The sequence below is a fragment of the Fundulus heteroclitus genome, unplaced genomic scaffold (genome assembly GCF_011125445.2).
Source record: "Fundulus heteroclitus isolate FHET01 unplaced genomic scaffold, MU-UCD_Fhet_4.1 scaffold_73, whole genome shotgun sequence".
Taxonomy (NCBI): Eukaryota; Metazoa; Chordata; class Actinopteri; order Cyprinodontiformes; family Fundulidae; genus Fundulus; species Fundulus heteroclitus.
Genome location: NW_023397175.1, coordinates 1,177,812 through 1,202,417, shown reverse-complemented (window position 1 = coordinate 1,202,417; position 24,606 = coordinate 1,177,812). Strand labels below are relative to the sequence as shown.

At 41.6% G+C, this 24,606-nt stretch overlaps 1 protein-coding gene across 1 annotated transcript; it reads right to left on the bottom strand.

The window, feature by feature from the left end:
• Positions 1-1,543: 1,543 nt before the first annotated feature.
• Positions 1,544-21,459, bottom strand: pnpla4 (patatin-like phospholipase domain containing 4). The gene is made up of 7 exons (XM_012858088.3): positions 21,361-21,459; positions 14,680-14,868; positions 14,345-14,439; positions 12,492-12,627; positions 12,317-12,382; positions 12,089-12,241; positions 1,544-5,257 (listed from the first exon to the last, which is right to left on the bottom strand). Exons 2-7 carry the CDS (start codon positions 14,857-14,859, stop codon positions 5,126-5,128), a joined length of 762 nt encoding a protein of 253 aa, XP_012713542.2. The 5' UTR covers positions 14,860-14,868; positions 21,361-21,459; the 3' UTR covers positions 1,544-5,125.
• Positions 21,460-24,606: the final 3,147 nt, after the last annotated feature.

Here is a 24,606-nt window from a genome sequence, read left to right as displayed (position 1 = left end):
CCTAGAAACCGTGCGGTTTGATATCTCTAAGTTAAGTAGAATCTTGACTGGTGTCTCTTTGGGCCTGGTGGGGCTCCATGAAGCCTAAATCCTTCAGCTAGGGTTAGGATCTTTGCTCAGGCTCATCCCAGAGGGCTGATTTTCACAAATGTCATTCAGGGGGTGACAATGAGTGGATTCTGTGAGTTTGGTGTCGCTGGAGCGTTTCGTCTTGGCGTGACAGGGGCAGGAAGGGGTGGAAAAATGACCAAAAATGAAACTTTGACACCTCATAACTCTGAGACGTTTGATCTAGCTAACTGAAAGCGTTGTATGGGGGGCAGAGAGCTCTGATGTCCTGCAGGCAGCCTCTGGGCTCTGTTGAGAATTAAAAATATATCTTAGTTGGGGTTACTGAGGAAAGCAGAGTGGGGTCTGTCGCTCCCTGCTCCAGCGTAAGATAAACAAGGAGTTTTATTGCTGAGGGGGTGGGTCAGAAAGAGAGTTCCTTTGTTCGAAACAGATTTTCCCTCCTCCTAAAAAACATGGGATGGTCTCACCCTTAAAAAGGTGTGTTCAGACTTTTTAAAGTTAGACAGACTTATCCACCGCGCGAGAAAACATCTTGTAATGGTATGTACTCTGTCTCCATATTTAATTTCTATGAATTAAATATGTATTTAAACTGTTCTATCTCTGATCAGTGTTTCCTCATTTATTGTCAAATGTTAAACCGGGGTAAAAATGGGCCTTTAGTAGCGAAGCAGGATTAGGCCAATACTACAGAATTAACAGCTCCCAGCTTGTCTGGTGAGAGAAGGCAACCGACCCCCGTTGTCTCGAGTCTGCTTTCCTGCAACAGCTGACAAAAATAAACAAAAGCTGTGTCGGCATTCTGTACTTCGCAGCTGGTTGCGCAGAAGTCAGAGTGCAACTTAGCGTCGGTCGGGTCGATGATTCTCCACATTCAGTCGGGTCCTCTGCTCCACAGAGGACGAGAATTTCCTCCCCCTTTCGTCACTGCATCGAAGCAGGAGTCCTGCTTAACACATTGTCCTGGAGTGCTCTGGGAAGAAGTGGTCTGAGAGTCTGATCAGAAGTGCTCTGACCTTTGTCAGTGGGGGAGTGGTTTGGGTTTACAGCAGGCACCCTGCCGTGAAGAGAGGCCGTTCCAGCCTGAAACGCTCTTTCTCACAACCCAATTTTAATCCTTCCATATGTCAAATAGTGTTCAAAATTTATACAATTTAGCCATGGCGTGGTGACATAACAATAGGTTGTGATTTGTCATCTGATCTGTGACAGGTGTGACTCCATTGGTATTATTACTCAAACAGCCCACGCACTAAGGGAACATTCAATGCTTTCAGTGTACCGCCCCCAGATCTGAGGATCTGGTAAGGTCAGAATTTTTAAAGCATTCTTGTTTCGAGACCACAACTAAAATAACCTAACCCCCGGTAGATGTGCGGCAAACTAATGAGTTTGTAGAGGGCCGCACTTGGGCTGACGCGGTGACTTCCTCACTGTCCGACGCGTGCTTCAATAAACTCCAAATCGCTTCTGGTGGTTGCAATCATTCGTTTATTCCACTTGACAGCTATGCTTCGACTTTACAGATACTGACACATACTGACCAGGCTAAACCCATTCGTTGTTGCCAACAATAAGCGACATTATAGCACGGTCAACAGAAATTACAACCTACACCGACGCACCCACTTCCTCATACATACAAAAAAAACAGCGCGCGGCGTTTGGCTCCCATTCATACCTTGGTGACAGTCACGCCCCTCCTGACACACCCATCACCCCCACACCAGACCATGAGCTCCCGTCACATCAATAATTACTAATTTCAATCATATGGCTCTTACACCCGGGCCGCGGTGTCCCTATTGACCAGTTTTAAGTTTAAAAGAAGCAGATTGCAGAGCAATCTGCAGCTGCTGCAATGTCTTCACTTAAAAAAACAATGTATTTTTTAAGCCAAACTTACAGTGACAGAAACTTAATTTCTTTCTCCTCCGCACACACACACACACGCTGGACGAGTACATTTTGTTTAAAAAACATTTCTAGAACTTGAGTTTTTTTAAACCATAGGGGCAATAAATCAGTCCTAATTTACATCTGTATGGGTGGTTTAGCTTCTTTTAAAACGAATCAGGACTCTACTGATAATGGTAAGTGGAGATCTTTGTGCCCAGATCTCAGTGACCCTCCCACAGCATGAATTGAACTTCTCAAATTGTGTCACTTTTCAACCCAGAAACAAGTATCTTATGTCAGAGATTTAAAAAAAGCTACAGAAAAGCTGCAGAGAGGAGATAACAGGATGCTTTAAGGGCAACGTGGTCTGTGTTTGACTACAGCAACAGTTGTCTAATTTTGCATCTCCTTGGTGAGCAAGGAGACAGTGATGGGGATGGCCCCACTCTACAAGCCAAAATGTTGCAGATGGCCAGAAGAAATGGCCAGGGAAACAGTGTGCATAGCCTTGTGGCATTTAAGATTTATGACTGACTAAATGTTTGTCACTGTATTGACATTCATATGACACATTCTGATACTGCACCACAGACTCAATAAGCCTGAATGTCAGAAAGATTTAAATAATGTTTATAGATCTCCAGTTTGGTGGATATGCCATGTGAATGCCAACATTGGATGCAGGCGTCTTCACAAAGTACATCCCTAGTTGTGGAGCTTCTAGGGATAATTATTCTAGAAAAGCCCTGCCCACCCAAATTTAATTAACTAAAAGGTTACAACAAGTACAAAAACAGACCAAATATAACAAAATTGGAAATATTGAGTGTATAGTGTCATGTAGTTTCTACATCTATCCATTGACATGCTAGAGCTGATTTATTTTATAACCATATAGTTGAAATCAGATATTTCCAGATACTGTTTAAAAACATACTGACTAAACATTTCATGTTTCAGGTCAATTTGGATTTATTTGTTTTGTTAAATTGCATTTGTTAATGAAAGGGAGATTTTATTACTATTATTTTCCTCAAGTTCTAAAGTTTACATAAACTACGATTACTTTGAATTCAAACATTTAGAGAAAGCCCAAGATGACGTCACAGCTTTTTAAGCGCTGATTGGTTAATTTACATTTGGGTTAAAAATGGCAACAGCTTAAACACTGTGTTCAAGTGTTAGATCATGGAAAAATCCATTATGGCGTTTCGGAAGGAGATGAGTCCTGTCTCCCAGAAATAACATATTTTAGAGCAAAATGTGTAAATTGGCTGCAGAACAAAAGCTATTAAGGCCTTTAAAAGATGCTCTACTCAAAGCAAAATACCTTAATATTTGGAAATTTACTCTAATATAAGTAAAAGTGATTTTTTTTGGGGCATAATCACTATCCTTAAATTTTAGTGGGATGGTTGCAAGCCTCTGAACACCATTCAAACTGTAAAGTACGGGAGTGGCAGCATCATATTGCATAAATGTTTTGCTGCAGGAGGAACTTGTTTACTTCACAAAATAAGATGGCATCATGAGAAAAGATGGCCTGGGGAAGAAACTGTCTCTGTGGCGACTGGTTTTTCGGTCAGATAGTTTGTGTGCAGGATGTGTGGGGTCTTCTTTATTATTTTTAGATTATAGCTGCCCGTTTTTCTTACTCTACCTATATAATTCCTGGATGGATGGAAGGTCAGTCCTGATGATGGTCTCTGCAGATATGACCTATCCTGGTTGTGGACCTATCCTGGTTGTGGATGACCCAAACCCAACTAATGAATCAGCATAGGACAGACTGTGAATGATGTAGAAGATGACCAGCAGCTCCAGCGGAAGGCGCTGCATTTTGGGTTGCCGCAGGAAGTACAGTCCCTTCTGGGCTTACTTTTGAACAGTGTCTGTGTACAATGGTAGTTCCTTTAGGAACACCTCCTGTCTGAATGTGGACACAACCTGACATCTGCAAACTTTAGGGGTTTCAGAGACGGTCCGAGTGAGGTCAGAGTGGTGAGAGCACAGGAAAAAGGGAACTATAAGTAAGCAATTTTCTTGAAATAAGTGTATTTGTCCTTGATTTAAGCAGATAAATAAGACTGTCATCAAATGGAATGAGTATTTCGACAGCTAAAATAAGAAAATTAGATATACTGCAAATGAAATAAGATGAGTGTTTCCTATTTTCAGAGCAAAAATCTTATTCCATTGTCAGATCGTTTGTCACTCAAATCAAGGACACTTTCAAGAAGAGTTTACTTACTTTTAGTTCCCTTTTGCAATGAGAACACTCCCCTGGGGGCGCCGATAATGATGGTTCTTCTGCAGAAGATGTTGCCCCACAGCTGCTGTTCAGTTAGGAAACAGGTATATATATATATATATATATATATATATATATATATATATGGTTGCCTGTATATAAAATGTCATGATAGAGTCGGAAAAAAAACAAGATGTTAAATGACGGCTGATAAAAAATATGCTGTTCTTTTGGATTCTCACCAAATATTCAGAAGGAAGAAAAACAAACAAACAAATAGATAAACGCTTAAGTCTTTTGATGTCTATTGTTGGCTTTCCTTGATGTTTTCCCTAGAAAAATGTGTCTTCATCGCTGCGGTGCTTGTCACTAGAACATTTTTCTAAAGTCTTTGCACTCACAGCACATTTTAACAAGCTCTGCAGTGGAACCAACATGTTGAATATCCCCAATTTAAGGTTGGAGCGGTCTCAACGTTAAACTGATTGTCATTTCACACTTCAGCACAGCTTTTCTCAGTTGATCACCAGTTTGAGAACCTGCTCACGTCTCCACCTGCTGGACAAAAAGCCAACAGTAACCCTGCAGAAACATCAGGCACTTCAAAGCCTCACGCTCAAGTCCAGAAGGGGCTTCCACCATCCATGATGCAGCATGGAGAATATCTGTTCACCCTTCTCTCACACTTCCAAGCTGGGGAAAATTAAATGGCTCCTTGGAAAATTGATGAAGAGTCCATGTCCACCTGAGGCCTACCTCATGATGTTCTGCTGCTGTCAGCAGAAGATGAGGTTTTGTCCCTCATTTACACTAAAAAAGAACCTTCAAGACGTCGGGAGTCTCCTGTAAAGGATGCTCTGCTTCATCCTCGGGCTTTAGGCTTTTGATCCAGGGATGTGATTGTCAGCTCATCAGTTCCTCTCTCTTTAGGAACCGCAGAGCATCCGTGTGGCCCTCTTCACGCAAAGCATGCATGGTGCTCGGGGGCGGAGGGAACAAAGCCTGGTTCAGACGTTTGATGTTCTCCATGGAAAACTGTGGAAAGTAAGCAACACGTTGCATTTAGAGTTCAAGGAGCTTTGAGCAAGGCACCGCTAGGCACGATGAAACAGGAAAAAAAAAAACAGCTGACATGCTAATTTTCTTAAGTTTTGATTATCTGAAAATGAGGTGTTAAAATTGGGTTTTTCAAAAGTTTATGCTCTATTTAGAGAAAACAAGGGTAAAACTATAATTTAATTAAATAAAATCAACATTATCACAAACTAATGTGGAAGCAATGTGGAAGGTCTAAGAACCTTATTTAGGGTTCTCACATATTTCTCACGCAAACATTCCAAACTTTTCAGCTGTTACGCTCATTACAGTCAAAAGTTTGGACTCACCGTTGTGGGGCTAAACGTTTTATTTTATTTTCTACATTATAGGTGCACAGTCAAGACCTCAAACCTGTGACTTAAAAGTATATAGAAGTATATATCAAACACAAAATTGTGAAATAACTCAAAACATCTTGTATATTTTAGCTTTTCCTGTATATGAAAGAACACTCAAAGAGTGAAAGACAAGGAAGGAGTGAAGGAAACAAGGACAGAAAGCAAGGAGACAAGGACTTTTTTATTTTATTTTCATTATTAAATCAACATAAATCACAGCAAAGGATACATTCACACAGTTAACGTACCAACCCAAAAGCCTCCCTCCCACACGCCCTCCCCTCACCCCCACTCACTCACATTCATTCACCCACATTGAATGAATTCATTCATCTGCAAATTACATTTTCAAAATAAACATTTGGGAACTTCCCATCTATTTTTGATTTTTGGCTTCATTATCGGTTTCAACCATATAACTTTCTAAAGTTAAAAAATGCTGAATAAATGTTTTAAAGAAATTAATAGTGAGAATCTATTTTTGGCTTTAAAAATAGACCTTTTACCGAGTACAATGATCAAATTAACTAAATTGGGACTGTCGATAAACTCTCCTAGTAAAACAGAAACCACATCAAGCTTCATAGACAGACAAATCCATAAACACATTTTTTAAACTTCCACCCAAAATGGAGACACAATATGACAATACCAAAACAAATGCAGGGTGGATTCAAACTCCTGACAACAGAAACAGCAATCATCTGACTCTGTCATATTCAATAGTTTTAACATTTTTCCAGTGGGTAATGTCATGGTTTAAGTTTTCTCGCTACTGGTTATTTTGTAGTTCACCCAGCTCTCCCTCCCACAGCCATTAGTCACACCTACTCTAATTAGTCTTCATTCCCCTCACCCGTCAGGCTCCCTTTATAAACTCACCTCAGTTGTCTCCTCGTCGCTGGCTCGTAGTGTTTGTTGCTCTCCTTTGTGTCTGCCTGCACCTGTTACCTGTCTTGGTTCCCGGTCCGTCAAGTTTTGGTTTTGTTTGGCTGCGCTGCTGGCTTCAGTCTCTCCGTCTTCATCTTGGTCTCGTCCCTGATCCTGCAGCAGCCCAGCTCCTCTCTGTCTCGTGGACTCTGTACCTGCCAGTCAGCTCCTGCATCATTCACCTCCGTCTGGTAACAACTCTGGTTCCTCATGTCACTACCATCTACCTGCAATAAACTCTCTTAAATCCTACTCTGTGTGTGCGTGCTGTGTCCGGGTTCACCCTCGACAAAATCATGACAGTACGAGCCAGCCACAGGGTGAACCCGAGCACGCACAGAGTCACGATGCAGGAGCTGGCAGGATCTGCTCCGCCTCAGTTAGATGTCTCCGTGGGTGCCTTCGCCGCTAGATGAGTTCCGCTGGAGGGATCGTTCTCCGCGGAGCCCACCTCCGACGCAGCCCAGCGTCTCAAGTTCCTGTCAGCGTCTCAGTTCCTGTCTGCGTGCTCAAGTTCCTGTCCACGTCTCAAGATCCTCGCTCTCAAGTTCCTGTCTGCGTCTCAAGTTCCTGTCTGCGATCTCAAGTTCCTGTCTGCGTGCTCAAGTTCCTGCCTTAGATCTTTAGTTTCCTAGTTTAGCTTTATTTTCCAGATTTGCCTTAGTTTCCTGGTTCTCTTGTTTTCTAGTTAGACATTTAGTTCTGTAGTTTCTGTTGTTTAGAGTTATTTTTGCCCTGGGGTTTTAAGTTACTTAACAATCTCTGGTTTTAGAGTTTTTTTCAGTGTTTCTAAGAGTTTTTCTTAGAGTTCTTTAGTTTCGGTTTGTGTTCCTGCTTAGATTACTTGAGTTTTTGTCTTGCTTGGGGTTTTATTTCTTTCAGCTCAGTTCTATTGTTCTGGGTTTGTCTTTAGTCTTTCGAGTTTTGTTTCTGAATTCTAGTTTTACCTTAGATTTTCTGTTTGTGTTCTTTTTTTCTAGTTTTAGTTATCTAGTTGTTTATTAGTTGAGCTGCCCCTGCCCTCGTCTCCCTGTTTGGCTTAGTCTCATAGTTTTTCTTTAGGTTTTGGTCCCCTTCCTAGTGTTCTGGTTTGTTTCGGTTTTCTAGCTGTAGCCCCTGTAGTTCTTGTTTGGCCCAGTAGTTTTCTGTTTTTCCCTGTGGATCCCTGTCTAGTTTGTAAATTCAGGTCTTAGTTCCGTATCTGTTCTTAGTTTTGTTGTTTTGTCCCCTTAATGTATGTGTCATAGCTCCTGCGCTCTCTGGGTTCCTGCGCTGTCTGGGTTCCTGCGCTCTTAAAGGTTCCCTGCGCCCTAAAGAGGTTCCCTGCGCTCTTAAAGGTTCCCTGTGCTCTTAAAAGTTCCCTGCGCTCTTAAAAGTCTCTACACCCTTAGTTCTCCTGTTTTAGTTAGTTTGATGTTTCCGAGCCCCTATTAGTTTCATTTTAGACTTCCCTGTTTCTTTTTATTTCCTTGTTGTGGCCTGGTTTGGTTCGGTTAGTCCCCTTTAGTCCTCTGTTTCCGTTTAGTTTGGCATCCCAAGGTCTCTGGTTACCGAACACCTTTTCTGTTTTCTTCCCCTCCCCGGGAGGTGGCGCCAGAGCCCTCCGACGCACCTTTATGCCGGCTGAGCCCTCTGGTCCTCTCGGCCTGTCACTGACCAGTTTAGGTACCGCTGCCAAAGCCCTCCGACGTTCATTAATCGTCGGCTGTGCCCTCTGGTGTACCCGGTCAGTCGCTGCCCAGCATACGCAGGGCGCCACCAGAGCCCTCCGGCGCTCCTGTGTCGTCGTCTGTGCCCTCTGGTGTACCCGGTCAGTTGCTGCCCAGCGCATGCTTGTCGCTGCCAGAGGCCTCCAGTGCATCCGTGTCGCCGTGTGTGCCCTCTGGCCGCCTGGCCTGTTGCTGCCTAGCTCGCCCTCTAGTTCCTGGTGTTTGCGTTTTTCTTGGTTTCTCGGCGTGTTTAGACGCCCTCCGTTCTTGGTTCCCCGGCGTGTTAGGACGCCCTCTGACTCCTAGTGCTTTGGTTTCGTGTTCCCGGCGTGTTAGGACGCCCTCTGACTCCTAGTCTTTAGATTTCTTGTTCCCGGCGTGTTAGGACGCCCTCTGGTCCCTGGTATTTTAGAAATTCCCCTCAAGCCCCAGCAATTTCTTCCCTTGCGCCCCGGCGTTTCCCTCACGCCCTGGCGATCTTTTCCCTAACGCCCCGGCGTTTCCCTCACGCCCCGGCGAACTTCTCCCTTGCGCCCCAGCGTTTCCCTCACGCCCCGGGGATCTCGTCCCTTGGGCCCAAGCGTTTCACTCACGCTCCGGCGGTGTTTTCCCTTTGGCGTTTCCGTACGCCCGTTCCTTCCCTTGGCGTATCTGTACGCTAGTTGTGCCCCAGCATTTCCGTACGCTGTTGAGCATGTTTTCAAACACAATGTTTACCACGTCAATGGTATTGGCACCCTTTGCTGCAAATCAGTATCAAAACCCAATTCGGCTCACCTGTTGCAAATCACAAATAAAGAACACTTGTGATGAACTGCCTCCACGCATGTGACATGAATTAACCAATGAATGATCATGTTGGTGCTTTAAAAGGCACCTGTTATTCCATCTTCACATGTGACAATGGTAAAGACAAAGGAGCTGTCTGAGGACACCAGAAATGCTATTATTTGTAAGCACAAGAACGCAAAAGGGTATAAAGCCATCTCCAAAGACCTTGGTATCCCTGTTTCAACTGTGTGTCATGTTATTAAGAAGTTTTTCAGGCATGGAACTGTCAAGAACCTCCCTGGACGTGGGGGGGAAGAGAAAAATTTATAACAGAAGTCTTTGATGGTTGGTGCGAATGGTGGAAAAAACACCACGTCACACATCTAAAGACCTGAAGACCAACCTGGGGCAGTCTGGTGTGATTGTTTCAGCAAGTACCATATGCCACACATTAAACAAAGTGGGGCTTTATGGGCGGAGGCCAAGGAAGACCCCATTGCTAAAGAAAAGACATAAAAAAGAACGACTGATCCTCGCAAAACAGAACCTGGACAAACATCAAGCCTTCTGGGACCACATTTTATGGACAGATGAAACAAAAGTGGAGCTTTTCGCTAATTCACACAAACAGTATTTTTACAGACGGCGCAATGAAGCCTTTAAAGAAAAGAACACCATACCAACAATCAAGCATGATGGAGGATCCATAATGCTGTGGGGCTGCTTTGCGGCATCTGGTACTGGAGGTCTTGACCGTATCACAGGCATCATGAAATCAGAAGATTATCAAGAAATTCTAGAGTGAAATGTCTTGCTCAGTGTAAGAAAACTTGGTTTGAGGCGAAGATCCTGGGTCTTCCAGCAACATAATGACACAAAGCACACCTCCAAAAGCATGCAGGCATGGTTGAAAGGGAAAAAATGGACTGTTTTAAAATGGCCAGCAATGAGTCCTGATCTCAATCCAATTGAACATCTTTGGGTAGAGCTGAAATCTGCCATTGGAGAAAGGAACCCTGCAAATGTACAAGAGCTTGAGCAGATTGCAAAAGAAGAGTGGGAGAAAATGCCACCTGAGAAGTGCAAGAAGCTTAAAGATGAATATAAGAAAGGTTTGGAGGCTGTCATTGCTGCCAAAGGCTGTGCAACCAAATATTAGGGAGGGGTGTCAATATTAGTGCACATGCTGGTTTTCTGTTTTGTCCTTTGGAATTGAAATATTTGTGTTGAAATGGCAACTGTCTTTCTTAAATTACTTTGGACCTCAAATTGAAAGATCCTGCTGATATAAGTTTTGAACATTTCCATTTATTTCTGAAGATATTCTGTCAGCTATGCAAAACATGAAGGGGTGCCAACATTTAACTACATTGTCCGGTCCCAGATCAAACTGAAAAGCTTCACCAAAAGGTTCAAATCTTTTCATTTCCATGGTGATGTTGCAGTGACGCAATCACCAATCGACTTTGTTATTGTTCCTTGCATGCTTCCCCGCGTCTGTATAGCTCACCATTAACATAAAGTCAAGCTTGTTGTCCATTTTGCCTAAAGGACTTCATGATTGGAATTAATTTATGTCTTTTTACATCACTTCAGGTGGAAAAATATCAGGTATTGGCTGGTTATAAAGAATGTGGTGCCTTTTAGTTTTTTGGAGAGAGCAAGCACTTTATCTTTGCATTTGGAGTTAGTAAACTTCACAACCATAGGTTTCGGTTTTCCTTGCTCCTTGTGCTTGCCAATCCTATGTGCTTGTTCCACTTGGATCTCCCTGGCCTCTTCCTCCGGGATGTCGAGTTGCTCCTGCAGAAAGACGAGGTTCTCCGTGATGCTGTAAGTTTCTCTTTCAACTTCGCTAATTCCCATGATCAGCAGGTTGTCCCGCATACTGCTGCAGCGGAGCTCCAGCAAATCCGCCTTTATTTTCTCGTATTCGGTTGTCAGTTCAGGCTCGTTACCTCTTCTTTAAGTAAAGTTTGTTCCATTTTCATCGCCTTCATTTGACCATGACTATATTCGACTGAGCGTTTCAGCTCTGAAACGTCAATTTTTAGTTCATCCAAAATGTCCAGTTTTCCAAGTTTGTCAACCATAACTTGCAACATTCTCCGATCGTCCAGGGTAAAGGTTGCATTTTCATCAAAGTCACTAGAAGACAATTAATCACGGACGCGTTTGGATTCCCATGATTCACGTCTTGACATGGCTTCAGGGAAACAATGGCCAACACAGCGTTCGAGGCACCTTATCTTCAGCCAAATCACACTCGTGAATATCTCACCAATTGTAGTGGATTATAGATGTGAGAACGACTACGAATCTGTCTCAATGGAGCATTTATGCCATATATAATATTACAAGCTGGGACTTATGTAGAGATGGTCTCAGCTCACGTTACTCATGGCGGCTATCTTCCTTCCCTTAGGGGAAATGTTATAAGGACAAAAAGCTGTCCTAAAAGGGGACACTTTTTGTCCTCTATAACATTTACTTTCTACATTATAGATGCACAGTCAAGACCTTAAACCAGTGCCTTAAAAGTATATAGAAGTATGTATCAAACACAAAATTGTGAAATAACTCAAAACATCTTGTATATTTTAGCCTTTCCTATATATGAAAGAACACTCAAAGAGTGAAAGACAAGGAAGGAGAGAAGGAAACAAGGACACAAAAGCAAGGAGACAAGGAAGGGAAAATATAAGGAAGAAAGGAATGACTTTTTCCATATTTAGTCTTATCCAGATTGTGTAAGAACCCTGTTTTATGACATATGACAATCATCCAATCCAGCAACACCCTCATAGAGGACTCAGTAGCTGATGCGTGCAACCAACATAATAAACTCCACTGATCAAATTACAAATGCATTTTCTTTTCAGATGTGGCACCATTTCGGGGTGATTAAATGGGGTTTCCGTTAGTATAAGATTTATTTCCAAACAAAGAAAAACCGAGCCAAACACAAGTTTCTTTAGTCTTTGTGCAAAATATAGACATTGCTATGGTCTTGTACTCACCGTAATCTTCATGTTGGCAAGGCTGAGCTGAGTGTTAAAGCGCCCCCTGTGGACAGGACACACATCCTGCAGTCCAGAAAAGGGAGAGACGGTGATGGTTCGTCCCACGGGGAGTATGGGCAGGCTGTCCGTAAACCCTCCATCAATCCATTTCTAATAAAACACAGTCAGTGAGTGTCTCCAAACATAGAGAAGTGCAATCCCAGCCAGATGTTTAGAGAACATTACCTGTCCGTTGAACTTCACGGGTCTGAGCCCAGCATAGACGGGCACAAAGCTGCTGGCCAGCAGAGCCTGCAGACGTTAACGCACAAGAGAGCAAAAGATTTCAGGACAACTATATAAGACAAAATAATGTAATCTACAAAACATATGCGAGAGCGTCTGCCAGGTGGATACTAGCATTCATAAGCTCGTCCCTGCAGGAAAACCTGGAGACAATGTGGTTCTTCCCGCTTGTGGAGTGAGTTATTGAGACGTAGAGACGGTCGCTGGCCAGAATGTGAGCTTCAGTGGGCAGAATCTCCTCTATCCCCTCCCTGCAGAAGGGCCGCACACATTTATCAGAAAATGTCAATGGGCTATCATACAAAGACAAATATGAAGGAAGTTCAAAACCTGTAATGTTCCTTTTTTTTGCATTTTAGACAATTTAAAAAGGAGGCTTTCCCATTCTTGGCTTTTGACTTGACATCTTTGGTACTGCAAATGTTATGTTCCCAAATTATTAAGGAATGAACGTAAACCTCATTAGATTTTTTTTGTTTCAACTTCTCTTTACACTGTGTTAGGTACAGGGAGCTATAAAAACAAGTGCTGGCAGGCCAGTTCTGTAATCACACCTTCTGCCTCCTCAGCTGTGCCTTTAGAATGGAAACAAATTATGGTTTTTTTTTTGGTTGTGTTGAGATGAAAATCATGTGAGCATCTGTGGAAATAGTGAAGTTTCCAAATGATCGGTTTGCAAAAGTATCCATACCTCAAACCTTTACTGTTTCGACAGGTTTAAAACATTTTGGGGGATTTTATATGGAAGCAAACAGTTATGAAGAAAAATGCTGCATGCTTTCAGCTGGTTTGCAAAGAAAAATCTGAAAAGTGTGGCATGCAGTTGCATTCATCCCTTGGAATCCATACTTTGTGGAACAGCCTTCCACTGCAGTTGCAGCTCTAAGGGTTTTGGGATTTATCGCCACCAGCTTTGCAGATATACAGACTGAGAAATTTGCCCATTAAGCTTCACAAAAAGCTCAAGCGTAGTCAGATTGAATGAAAGAAAGGCATCTCTTTTGAATTTTAGCCTCAGCATCCGCCTCATTTAGCTCTAGACTTTGATTAGACCATTTTAACACATGAGCGTACTTTGATCCAACCCATTCCACTGTAGCTCCAACCGTATGTATTTGTTCCCATCCACTTTGCAATCAACTCTGCTTTTATGTCCCCGTTAATGAAAATTATCCTCCCAGTATGATGCTGTCCCCACCATGTTTCAGAGAAGGGATGCTTTGTTCAGGGTGATTGGCCGTAGTAGTTTCAATGCTCATGTCATCTGAGGAGAGCATCCTCCTCAATAAATTTAATTGTGTCTCCTTTTCTTTCCTCCAGAAAGACCAGATTTGTGAACTGAATCAAAAATAGTTGGCCAGTGGACAGATTCTCCACACTATCATCCACCTAGACCCATCCTACAGCAGTACTGCTGGGAATATAGGAGGAGAAGAAATGTGACTCTTTAAGGCATCTTTCTAAAAGGTCCGGTGTCAGATGTAGGGCTGTAGTTTAAACCTATTTGCGAGGTCCGTGCAGCCACATTACGTCATTTTGGTTCCCACTCCCCTCAGAGCGCCAAAGGTTTCTGCTCCACACACCTAGGAAAATTCCTAACTATGCAGAAAGTCCCGTGCGGAAAAACATGGAGGACGAGAAAGCGCTCCTTCTGTCGGACGTTTTAAGATTCAGCCCATAAAGATCACGTGATCAACAAATTGTTAACAGTTTCTGGACAGAACCTCTTGAAAGAAAGTTAGAGGCTTTAAAATGTTTCTACTTCTATGTGTAGTGGGGTGTAGTACGCTTGGCGTAGGAGCACAATGCTGCCTTCCAGAGTCTAGGAGAATAGTGCTAATTCGGAGGAAGAGCCGCTGGGGCATAAATGCTGCAGATGTTGTATCCACACATCTCAATTCCACACGGAACGTATGTGCGTCAAGCATAAATCTGCCTTAACACAGCCTTCCAGATGCTGCAGATTACCGTAAAGCAAGCATAAAGTTGTATCCTGGCGTAGCGGCCCCAAACCTCTGTTGTCTCACGCTTTCAGCAAACCTGTAGGTGAACTCCGTGCAGCGCTGAAGGAGGGAAACAGAGACTGTGAAGCTCTCACATGTTATCACTGTCTGAAAGCATGTCATACACGACTATGTGCACGAGTCACAGGGCTGGGTAGCCTTATTTTACATTTGCTAGGGTAGCAGTAACTATTTTTTACCCTGGGGTTTTAATAACACATATAACAACTATTTTCATTGTTTTTGTGAAGGAAATATCTCAATTAGTCCAGAGGACTCCTTTAACCGCAGTAGCCCGACCTCCAGCTTATCTGGAGCAGTGATCATAACAGCCGCCACGAGTGCTCCGGCTGAAGCTCCCGCACAGGCCCTCAGGGAGCCCAGCAGCTTGTCTCCATGGCGAAGAAAGGCCCCCGCAGCACCCAAGTGGTAGATCCCCAAAAACCCACACGCAGCAAAGGACAGGTTCAGAATTGTCATCCTCAGGGCCTGCACAGACAGAAAAGAAAATCAATATCCAGAAAGAACAACTCATAGGTTTGCAAATGAATTCACTGCAAACTATCAGTTAGTTAGCAAACTCCATAAGCTAAGCTGTTCAGCAGCATTGAGGGTGTGAAGGTCCAGTAGGACCCAGGGCTATGCCCTGTTAAGGACAGTGTAGGAGAATGGTGCTGCCACCAGTGAAGAGCTTGATTAGCCCTGGCAGCATTGAGGTGTAATATGCCTTGTGATTAAAAAGGGTGAATGCCTTGTGATAAGAAGGGTGGCAAATAGGCCACCTCTGTCCAAGAAAACCATGAAGCCATGAACTATACCTCCAAACCAGTGGCATATTTAGGCAATTTTTAGGGGTGCTCAAGCACCCTTAAATCTTAGCTCAGCACCCCTAAAAACAGTACTGATTTAGAGTATTCCTGCTTGTCGGTTCGGCTCTGCCAGACATGCGTACATGCACAGGTTCACCCGGAGCGCCTCCGTTTGAAGCGATCGGCGTTCCCACGGTGTCATTTCAACGCTGCTGTGCGCAGCTCCACTGCCTGCTTTTTCTTTCCTGTCCCTTTAAATCTGCAGCACATGTGACTGTGGTGTGTGCTGTTTAACTCCACTCTCATTGGTTGTGCTGCCTTAAATTCCGCCTTCCCTCTTCCTGATTGGCTGTTTCCTATTGCATGTGTGTGTGTGCATGTTCGTTCGTGCTTGGAGCACGAGATTTAAGTGTTGATTCATACTGGTAAATACTATCTGCACTAAAATAGGTGAAAGCTGCTGAACGCAGTTCTGAACAGAAGAAGGAGAAAGAGTTTTGATTTGTTGAACTGGAGTAATGTAAGTAACTAACGTTAGCATCTCAAAATAGCATTTAATTCTGAAGTATAATACATTTTATCTACAAAAACCTAATGTCTTTTATAAAACTAAATATTCTGTGCCAGGCAGGAGTACTGAAGACTGCTGGAAAGATGGAAAAACAAAAACTGAAGGCTAATAAAAATTCTGATTCTTAACCACAGCCACCTGAAGAAGAAAAGGTGAGGGTTTCCCTTTTACCAATATTTCGTTGCTATTGTTGTTTTAATTTTTTGTCGACCATTTGAGGCAGTTCAGGTATAAATAGCAGATGTAATTTCTTTTACATTATATACAGTATAAGTACACTAGATGCCACCTAAACAACTATTTTTTTGTTTAGACTTTTGCTTAGTTTAAATAGCATCATTAGGATTCCACAAAATAATAGTGCTATTTATTTGTAATATTCATAATATTACATCATTACGAGGGTAATTTAGTACACCAAAAAAAGTAAGCAATTATTGAATCTGTTGATGTGGTCGCAAAATTAATTTAATATAGGCCTTTACATATCTTAAAGTTTAATCTGCTGTTCTTTATTAGTCGTACTAGTATATATATATCAATAGTATATGTTAGGGTTATTAAAGATAATCCCTTTTATCCTAGAACGAAAACCACACAACACAAGTTTAGACTGTTCTATAGAAAAGGACAGAGGATAAACCCAAATGGAGAACTTCTACTCCCCGACAGTCTGGGATCGTCTGTGCCGGGCTATCTCTGTCCTTTTGCCTTTATTGTCACACATCAAAAAAGGGTCAGAAGGATTCAGGAATTTACAACAAGGGGGTTGAAAACAAACAAGGAAGGAAGCTTTGTTGCGGATGGTGATCAGTCACCAGTTTCATGCACAGCTGGATAAGGCAAGGCATTCCTTATCTGGGAGGACCATTTGTTCTCCCTGTCTAAGGTTAAAAATAACAGAACCTTCCTGAAAGCAAACTCTTAAAACAAACCAAATGCTGTAACTTGATAAAAATAAAATGATTACATTCATATTTCTCCAACAGTATATTCATTTGTTCTCATTTGAATGATGAAATGGACAACCACTCATGTAACAATTCAGTTTTGGTGTCACCCATCTTACGCAAAGGACAGTTTTGGGTCCTCCATGCTCCTTATGTATTGAGATTTACTGCACATTTAAACATTGACAACTCACTATTGTTAGGGAAATAATTAGTTGTCTGAGAAGATGTAGGTAAGGAGAAACTGTTATCTACACTTCAGAAATATGATGTAAGAAATGTGTTTGGAATGTTAAGATAAATTACATGACATGGGCTAAAGAAAGTAACTACAGCCCAGTTGTACATTTGTTGTTTGAATTTAATATTTGAAATGCTGTCAGTGTCAGTTACAGTTCTACTTCCAGTGCAGAGTAAATACAATAGATTTATTTGCAGTACCTTGAATGTATAATTTTGCTGTGTTTTACGATGCAGACAGAGTATCTAAGATCAAAAAAATAAGGGTGGGGTTTATCTCTGCACATTTCTATATCTTCAAAAGAAAATACAGGATAAATCTAGACAACAGACATATTGTGACTATATTTGGTTTAATAGGCACATATTTACCATTTGTCTCTTTTGCTGTTAGTTCAAATGGAAAAAAAGTCCAAATTCGACATTCATCAGATCCTGTGATGCTTTAAACGTTAACAAACAGCATTTAGTGTGTGTGTGTCGTGGTTATAAACTTTGTATAAATGTAGCAAGAATACTGCTTTTCTCTTTAGACAGACGAAACACACCCTGATGCTCAAGTCAAGCATAAAAAAATAGGAGCATGCATATTGCGTAGGACCAATGACGTCAGACCATGGAAGGTTTGTTTGTAGGTGTCCCTACCAAAGTTCAAATCAAACCTATGCCCTTGCTTCTTTGTTTCACAATCAGACAATGATGGGACCACAGATATTTTTAGTTGCTAAAAAATAGCAGAGCGCAGCTTTTCTTGCTATTTGGATCTATTTCTATTCAAACATTTTAAATCTGCAGCTATATTCTTTTCTGCACATGTGACATCTGTGTCCGAAAGCGCTTCAGCTGTTCTAATGAATTGTTTCTAAACATGAGCTTAGTAGATGCAGTCATGGATTCAGAATGCCTGTCTGAATAGTTATATCTGAACTGTATGTTTTTTTCCTAATAAGGAAACTATTTCTCTTAATCTGAGTTTTAAAAAAGACAAAGTTCAGTATGCAAATTCATAAAGGAAATGTGTAGGGATTTATTAACTTATTAGCAATTTGCTTGACAGAAAGACATGGACTGGTCATGAGACTGACATAATATATGGCAGGTTTATGTCTTATATGAGACTGCATATCTAATGGCATATATATATATATATATATATATATATATATATATAGTGCAATTTGCAAAAAAAAAAAACAGAGGGGGGATCATTTCAAGTGTTTTATAAATGAACATAACAACAAGGTTATGTGGCCTGCATGCTGTCTGACTCGAGACAGCATGTGACCTGTCCTGGGCGGGAGGGTGGAGAAATCGGCTGCTGCTGCTGCTGCTGCTGCTGCTTCTTGTCTTTTGACGCTGCCTGAAAATCTTCATCATCCACCAAAGTTCGTTCTGTAACATTACCATGGCTGTTTGTCCCGTCATCTACTCTTGACCTTTTCTGTTGATTTTTCAGGCCGAAATATGACAAAATACTTTGTTGACGTTCATGCTGCCACACGTTCTCATTCATTACTTGGTTAGCTAGCAGCTGCTCTTTCAGGTAAATAGTTAGATCCAGTAGGTTAGACTATTGTTTTTAAACTTGCGCCATATACTATACTGTCTGGACTCGGGAGTGGGTATTAGTTTACTTTAACTGCTTTGAGCAGAAGACTTATTAATACTCTTTTAAAACAGACAACAAAAAATTTAATTAACAAATGTGAAGGACACAAGACATGTATTTATATTAGGGCTGTGAAACGATTACAAATTTTAATCTGAATCAATTAATTACATAATGTCGATAGTTAACTCGAGATTAATTGCTAATTAATTGCATGTTTTATCCTTTTATTTCTGAAAGTGTAATAGCCTGTTTGGTCATTTTAATATGAAATTTTGCAATAAATGACATTAATAAAATACATGCTTGTACAAAAAATATTTGTATTTAGTTATTTTTCAAGCACTTTTGAGAATGGGAATGAAAACATCCCAGTGCCAAATGTTAAACTCTGGACTATGATGGCTAAATGACTAATCTACTGTGTGTGTGTGTGTGAGAGAGAGAGATTTTCACTCTCTCTCTCACACACACATCTAATTCTGAGCTTTCACACCAACAACAATGTTTTTGCTTGCTGTTTATATCCATATTCATACAATTTAAGCCTGGAAAAAGGTTTTAAATTTCCAGGTCATTCCAGTCTTACACTTTGCTTGCAACTGGGCCAGGAGCTTAATACTGAAATATTGCCAGCGGCTGAAAGAGACTGTTTAGCAACTGTTTAGTAACTCCAGGTCCTTCGTTTGGCAACGTGATTCAGCCTTAGTTTGTCAAATACAGAGAAAACAAATTAATAAGCATTAAAGTACGGTTTATGGGTTGGGTTTCTGCAATGTTATCAGCATGTTAAAAACTCATCTTCAGAACCAATGTCTCAAAATGGTGATCTGCACCAAGTAATCTACTTATTGCAGTTATTGCAGTTATTGCAGTTAACCAGTTATTGCACCGTAAACTGCAGACAATACGTGCAGAGTTGCTCTGTCTGCCTTTACTACCGTCGGCTCCTATGGCGGAGGGATATTTCAGCTGGATACAAAGTGTCTAGTGCAGGCAGGTCTCTTAATAACCGTTGTTTAATAACTTATTTTAGAGCCCAAATAAGTGATTTCACTTTCAGAAACGTGCCCAAAATAACCGCAACCTGTGATTCATTGTGTAAACATCAGGGCGTCATGATTAGTCATTTAGCCATTATAGTCCAGAGTTTAACATTTGGCACTAGGATGTTTTCTTTCCAATTCTCAAAAGTGCTTGAAAAGTAACAAAATAAAAATATTTTTTGTACAAGCATGTATTTTATTAGTGTCATTTATTGCAAAATTGCATATTAAAATGCCCAAACAGGCTATTACACTTTCAGAAATAAAAGGATAAAACATGCGATTAATTTGTAATTAATCTTGAGTTAACAATCGACATTGTGATTAATCGATTCAAATTCAATCGTTTTAATTGTTTGACAGCCCTAATATAAATACGTCTTGTGTCCTTCACATTTGTTAATTTAATTTTTTGTTGTCTGTTTTAAAAGAGTATTATTACGTTTTCTGCTCAAAGCGGTTAAAGTAAACTAATACCCACTCCCGAGTCCCGACAGTAGATGGCGCAAGTTTAAAAACAATAGTCTAACCTACTGGATCTAGCTATTTACCTGAAAGAGCACCGTGCCAGCTGACCATTATTAATCAAGCTTTTTATTCATTAATAAAACTTTTGAAAAGACCACCCCCCCTCCCCCCCTCTGGTTTTTTTGCAAATCGCACACTATATATATATATATATATATATATATATATATATATATATATATATATATATATATATATGAGACAAACACCGGGGGCTCTGCAACAAAACAACTCCAGCATCCTCACCGAGCCCTTTGGTCATCTGGCTGCATTTAAACTTTAAAAGGCAATTATGCTAAGTGGAGTCACAGAGGTGACAACCTGAGGCTGTGGCTTGACTGTGAGCATGAAGGATACGGTCGACAACCATTATCTTTTAGTAAGAGCTCCCCACACACAGGTGACAGCAGGCTAATCACTGATGCTCCACCGCTCAGAACACTTTCAAAACCGTCTGAGAAAAAGAAGGGGGGGGGGGGTCCATTTTCTGTTTCAACATGTTCCCAGATAGGACAGTAGAGCCCATGTAACAGCTTTAGCAGCAGGAGAGGCCAAGTGTTGAGGTCAGGAAACATCTCGAGCAGAATAGAATTTAGGAAGCATCCAGCCTTATGGTGCTTTGCTCGGGAGAGGCTGCTCTCCTAATGATTCAGTGTTAGGCAGCATTTTAACCTGCCTCAGTGCTTCTGCTGTACAGTTCCAAGCACCCACTGTTAAAAATGATGGGTGAATGGATGGCAAACAGATAGAAATATGGAAGGACTGAGAGACCAGATAGTGAGAGAAGGGAAACTTATTGCTACAGGCTGGAAATCCAACCATTTTCCCTATCTCTAAAATCCTTCCTTCCATTATTACAATAACACTGTGTGAGGAATTGTTAAATATTGCCAAAAACCCTAATTTGAAGGTGATCTGGGTCTGTTTGAGTTTTTTTTTTTTTTTTTTTTTTTCTTTCATTTGGTGCTGCTGTATGCTCCCTAACTAACTCAACTGTGTTCCACAAAAATCAGCTTGTAGAACATCACAAGGAAAACCACAATGTGCCATTCTATATGTTTAATGTTTGGGCCAAATCCCCGTCCATGCTTTCAATGTCATTAATTCAAACTACGAACTCGTAGAATCCCTTGTTCATGGGTCGCAACCGGGGATCGAACCCCCGTCTACCGCGTCATAGACGCGGCTTTGGCGGCAATACCACAAAATGTCACGTAGGACAACCTACCGTGTTTCACTCAGAGCCCGGGGAGCACGAAGCTGTTATGTGGCTGCTGAAACTGCTGCGAGATCAGGGCACACACACAGGTTGCTCCGTATTGCGCATCCGCCCTCTACACACCGGAAGTAAACAATGCTGTCCACGCTGAAGAATTTCAAAGTAAAGCCAAAAAAGTTGCGGAACTACATCTCTGTAAGAAGACAAAAAAAAAAAAAAAAGTTACAGTTGTACCGACGAGTTGTAAATGTTCAAGTAGTCTGCTTGGCTAAAATGCAACAAAGACTAATGAAATACAAAGATACATTTAAATATGTTATTATAGGAAAAACTCTTCCAGCTCTAGATAATATGCCACCATTATGTATAATTCAAACTGAATACTACACCCACTATATAAAAACATAACATTTCTCAATCTCTTACATTAAATCGAACTAAAAATTTCCTGTTTTAGCTCACCAGGAAAGTTAGTCTGGCCGGCCAGCCTAGGGGGATGACAATTTTTTCTGTATTTAAAGTGTAACGCACCCCACTGGCAGTTCCAGATAAAAAAAATCTGCAGGTGCTAAGGGGAGGCTAAGCATTTTACTGAGGGTGATATGGATCATTTGTTCCTACATTTCTCAACACAGACGCAAGCATCTGCATAGACAGGAACTGGTCCACTGGTGGAGTCAGGATCAACTGGAGCAAGACAGTGGAGATGACGGTAGACTTCTGGAGAACTTCCCCCACACTGCCTCGAGGAGGAGAGATAAGGGGTCATTGCTTGCTTATCAGAAGACAGATAATGGTAAACGGATGGAGACGGTTTCTTATTATTTGGAGGTGAAGGACAAGATCCAGGAGCAGGTGAGCAAAAATTCACAAAGTCTGAGTTTTGCAGATGGTGGTGAATGATGTTTTGGTAATCTTTGTTTACTTCCAAAAAAAAAAAAAAATACGTTTGGCATAGTGGGGAGTGCTGGAGGGTGGACAGGCAGGTGAGTGTGGTAAGTTGCTGTGCAGCAGATATCAGGAGGACGACCAGAGGGCCAGTGAGCAGGTTGACACAGGTGACCTCGAGAGGATTTTCCCAAGGATCGAGGAAGCAGAGCACTTGAACGTGGGAGCTTGAGTACTGGATTGGTTTCCTGAAAAGGGAGAACAAACTATGATTTAAGTCAGAACTACAGACAAGGAGTGAAGAAGAAGAAGAAGAAGACTTTTTTTGACTTTTAACAAAACTTTAATTACAAAAGGCCAAACAATTAAACAATTGAGTTAAAACCAAGTGTCATTTAAATAAAATTCTTAAATAAGGAGCTTGTGAAATTGAAGTTCTCTTCTTTCAGACACTTCACATAAAATCTTTTTAAAACCCCACAACTGCATAAAATCCTCCATGTTCTGCGTGGCTCTGTGGAAGTGAAACTCCAGCCTAATTCTGGCTTTAACATTGCACTTCCACAGAGCCACAGCATCAAGGTGAGGTCTTCCCTGCAGTCTGTCTCTACGGGACAAATAAATAGCCATCTTCGCCTCACTGATTGAAAGGTTTAAAAGTCTGGCCTTTGCCTTATTACTTTTATTTTGGCACACTCCTCCAATAAATAAAGAAGTAGTAAAAACAGTGCCAAAAAGACTAAAAACATTTGTTAAAAGGCTAAAAATGGTCTTTAGTCTGTTACAGTCCATAAAAACATGAAAGACGTTCTCAGACAGACTGCAGAAAGGACACTCATTTAAAACAGCCCGATTAATAACGGATAAAAAAGAGTTTGTGGCGATGGCACCGTGTAAAATCCTCCATTGGAGATCACCAGTTCGCTTTTTAATTGGAGGCTTATATAAAGTCCTCCACTGGGGTGCTCTACCAGCAAGTCTATCAGTCCATACACAGACTGCGCGGTTCTCGAAGTGTCTTCGATTTATCACTTTGGAGCAGACTCTATAAACAGTTTTCTGGTCCATAGTGGATAAAACCATCTTCTGTGGGTCCAGGCTGGAGAGCAGAGGTCCACTTCTCTCCGGGAACCCAGAATCCAGGATCAGGCCAGGAAAGGAGTCCATCGGGTCTGGCTGGCTCTGTCCCTCACAGTCAGACCTCTCAACTTTTATCAAAAGTTAACTCCATCTAATTTTGGTCCCATCTGGTCCCACCACCAGACAATGAAGTAGACATGTATTACTTTTGTTAAAAAGAGAAAGAGACGTATTAATACTTTATTGTTCAGTTAATGGATTAAGACATAAAAAATACACAATTGTTCAAATAATACTGAATAAAATTAAGTAGTTTTAAGTTATTGACCGAATTATTACACTGTTACACATTCATCTATGGGTTGTTTATCATTGTAAATCTATAACCTGATTGGTGGATCAGGCTGAGTTTCATCATGCCTTTATGGTCAACATTTCCCCTCAGCAGCAACACTGAAGCACACAGAGGTTCCCGCTGCGTCTTTACGCACGATCCAGCTGCTGATGTCTCCCTCTTTTCAGCTCAATGCACTTCTAGACTGTTACAGTTTATAACATTCTCATCACCTTTCACAGCGACAGGTTTCTCAGTCAGTCGCCGCGCTGATCAGAATCTCTATTGCTCTCGTCAGTGCGCTCTGGGCGGTGCGGTGGGCGGATTTTACCCCCGTGCGCTGCGTGCGACGGATAAACAATGGGGAAAATGCATAATTACTGTAAAGGGCTCCTATTAAGGGAACAGGGGTACTGACAAGTCTGAGATGAAGCCCCTGATGTTACAAGTTCTTTAAAATGACCCTTAAAAGTGCACACCTGAATTAAAGCGCGAGGCAGCAGCCCACCGAAGCGCCACTGAATCTATGTTGTTAAAAAAAAATAGCATGAAATACAGCTACTAACTCTCCTATTGACTTTAACTGGCACACGTTGCTACCGATGTGAGGACATTAAACGTAGTGATTCACGTTTTGAATGGTGAACGGTGATAAAAGCACCTGCTCCTAAGGAAAGGAAGGGGGAGAGGAGCAAGCGCGGAGTGCATGTAGTTAAAAAATGCAAAATTAATAAAAATGAAACTTATAAACAGACTAAGTGGCTTTTTAAACTGCATCTGGTTAGCAGAACTGTTTTATTATCCAGCGTGCAGCCATGACTGGTTCTGAATGAACCGGTCATCTGGCAGCAGCTCTCCCCTCGCCCCCTCCCCTCCTGTGTACGCGGTACAGGACCTTACCGGCTTACTTTCACCACTGTTAAGACTAAAATTATTCATAACTCTGATTACTC

Bases quoted from the DNA above. Each gene is read 5' to 3' on its own strand.
- pnpla4 (XM_012858088.3), bottom strand. From the start codon at position 14,859: ATGACAATTCTGAACCTGTCCTTTGCTGCGTGTGGGTTTTTGGGGATC. The intron at 14,440-14,679 runs GTCGGGCTACTG...TCCCTCCTTCAG, and splicing joins CTGCTCCAGATAAGCTGGAG to CGCTGCACGGAGTTCACCTA. The intron at 12,383-12,491 runs GCTAGTATCCAC...TAACGTCTGCAG, and splicing joins GCAGGGACGAGCTTATGAAT to GCTCTGCTGGCCAGCAGCTT.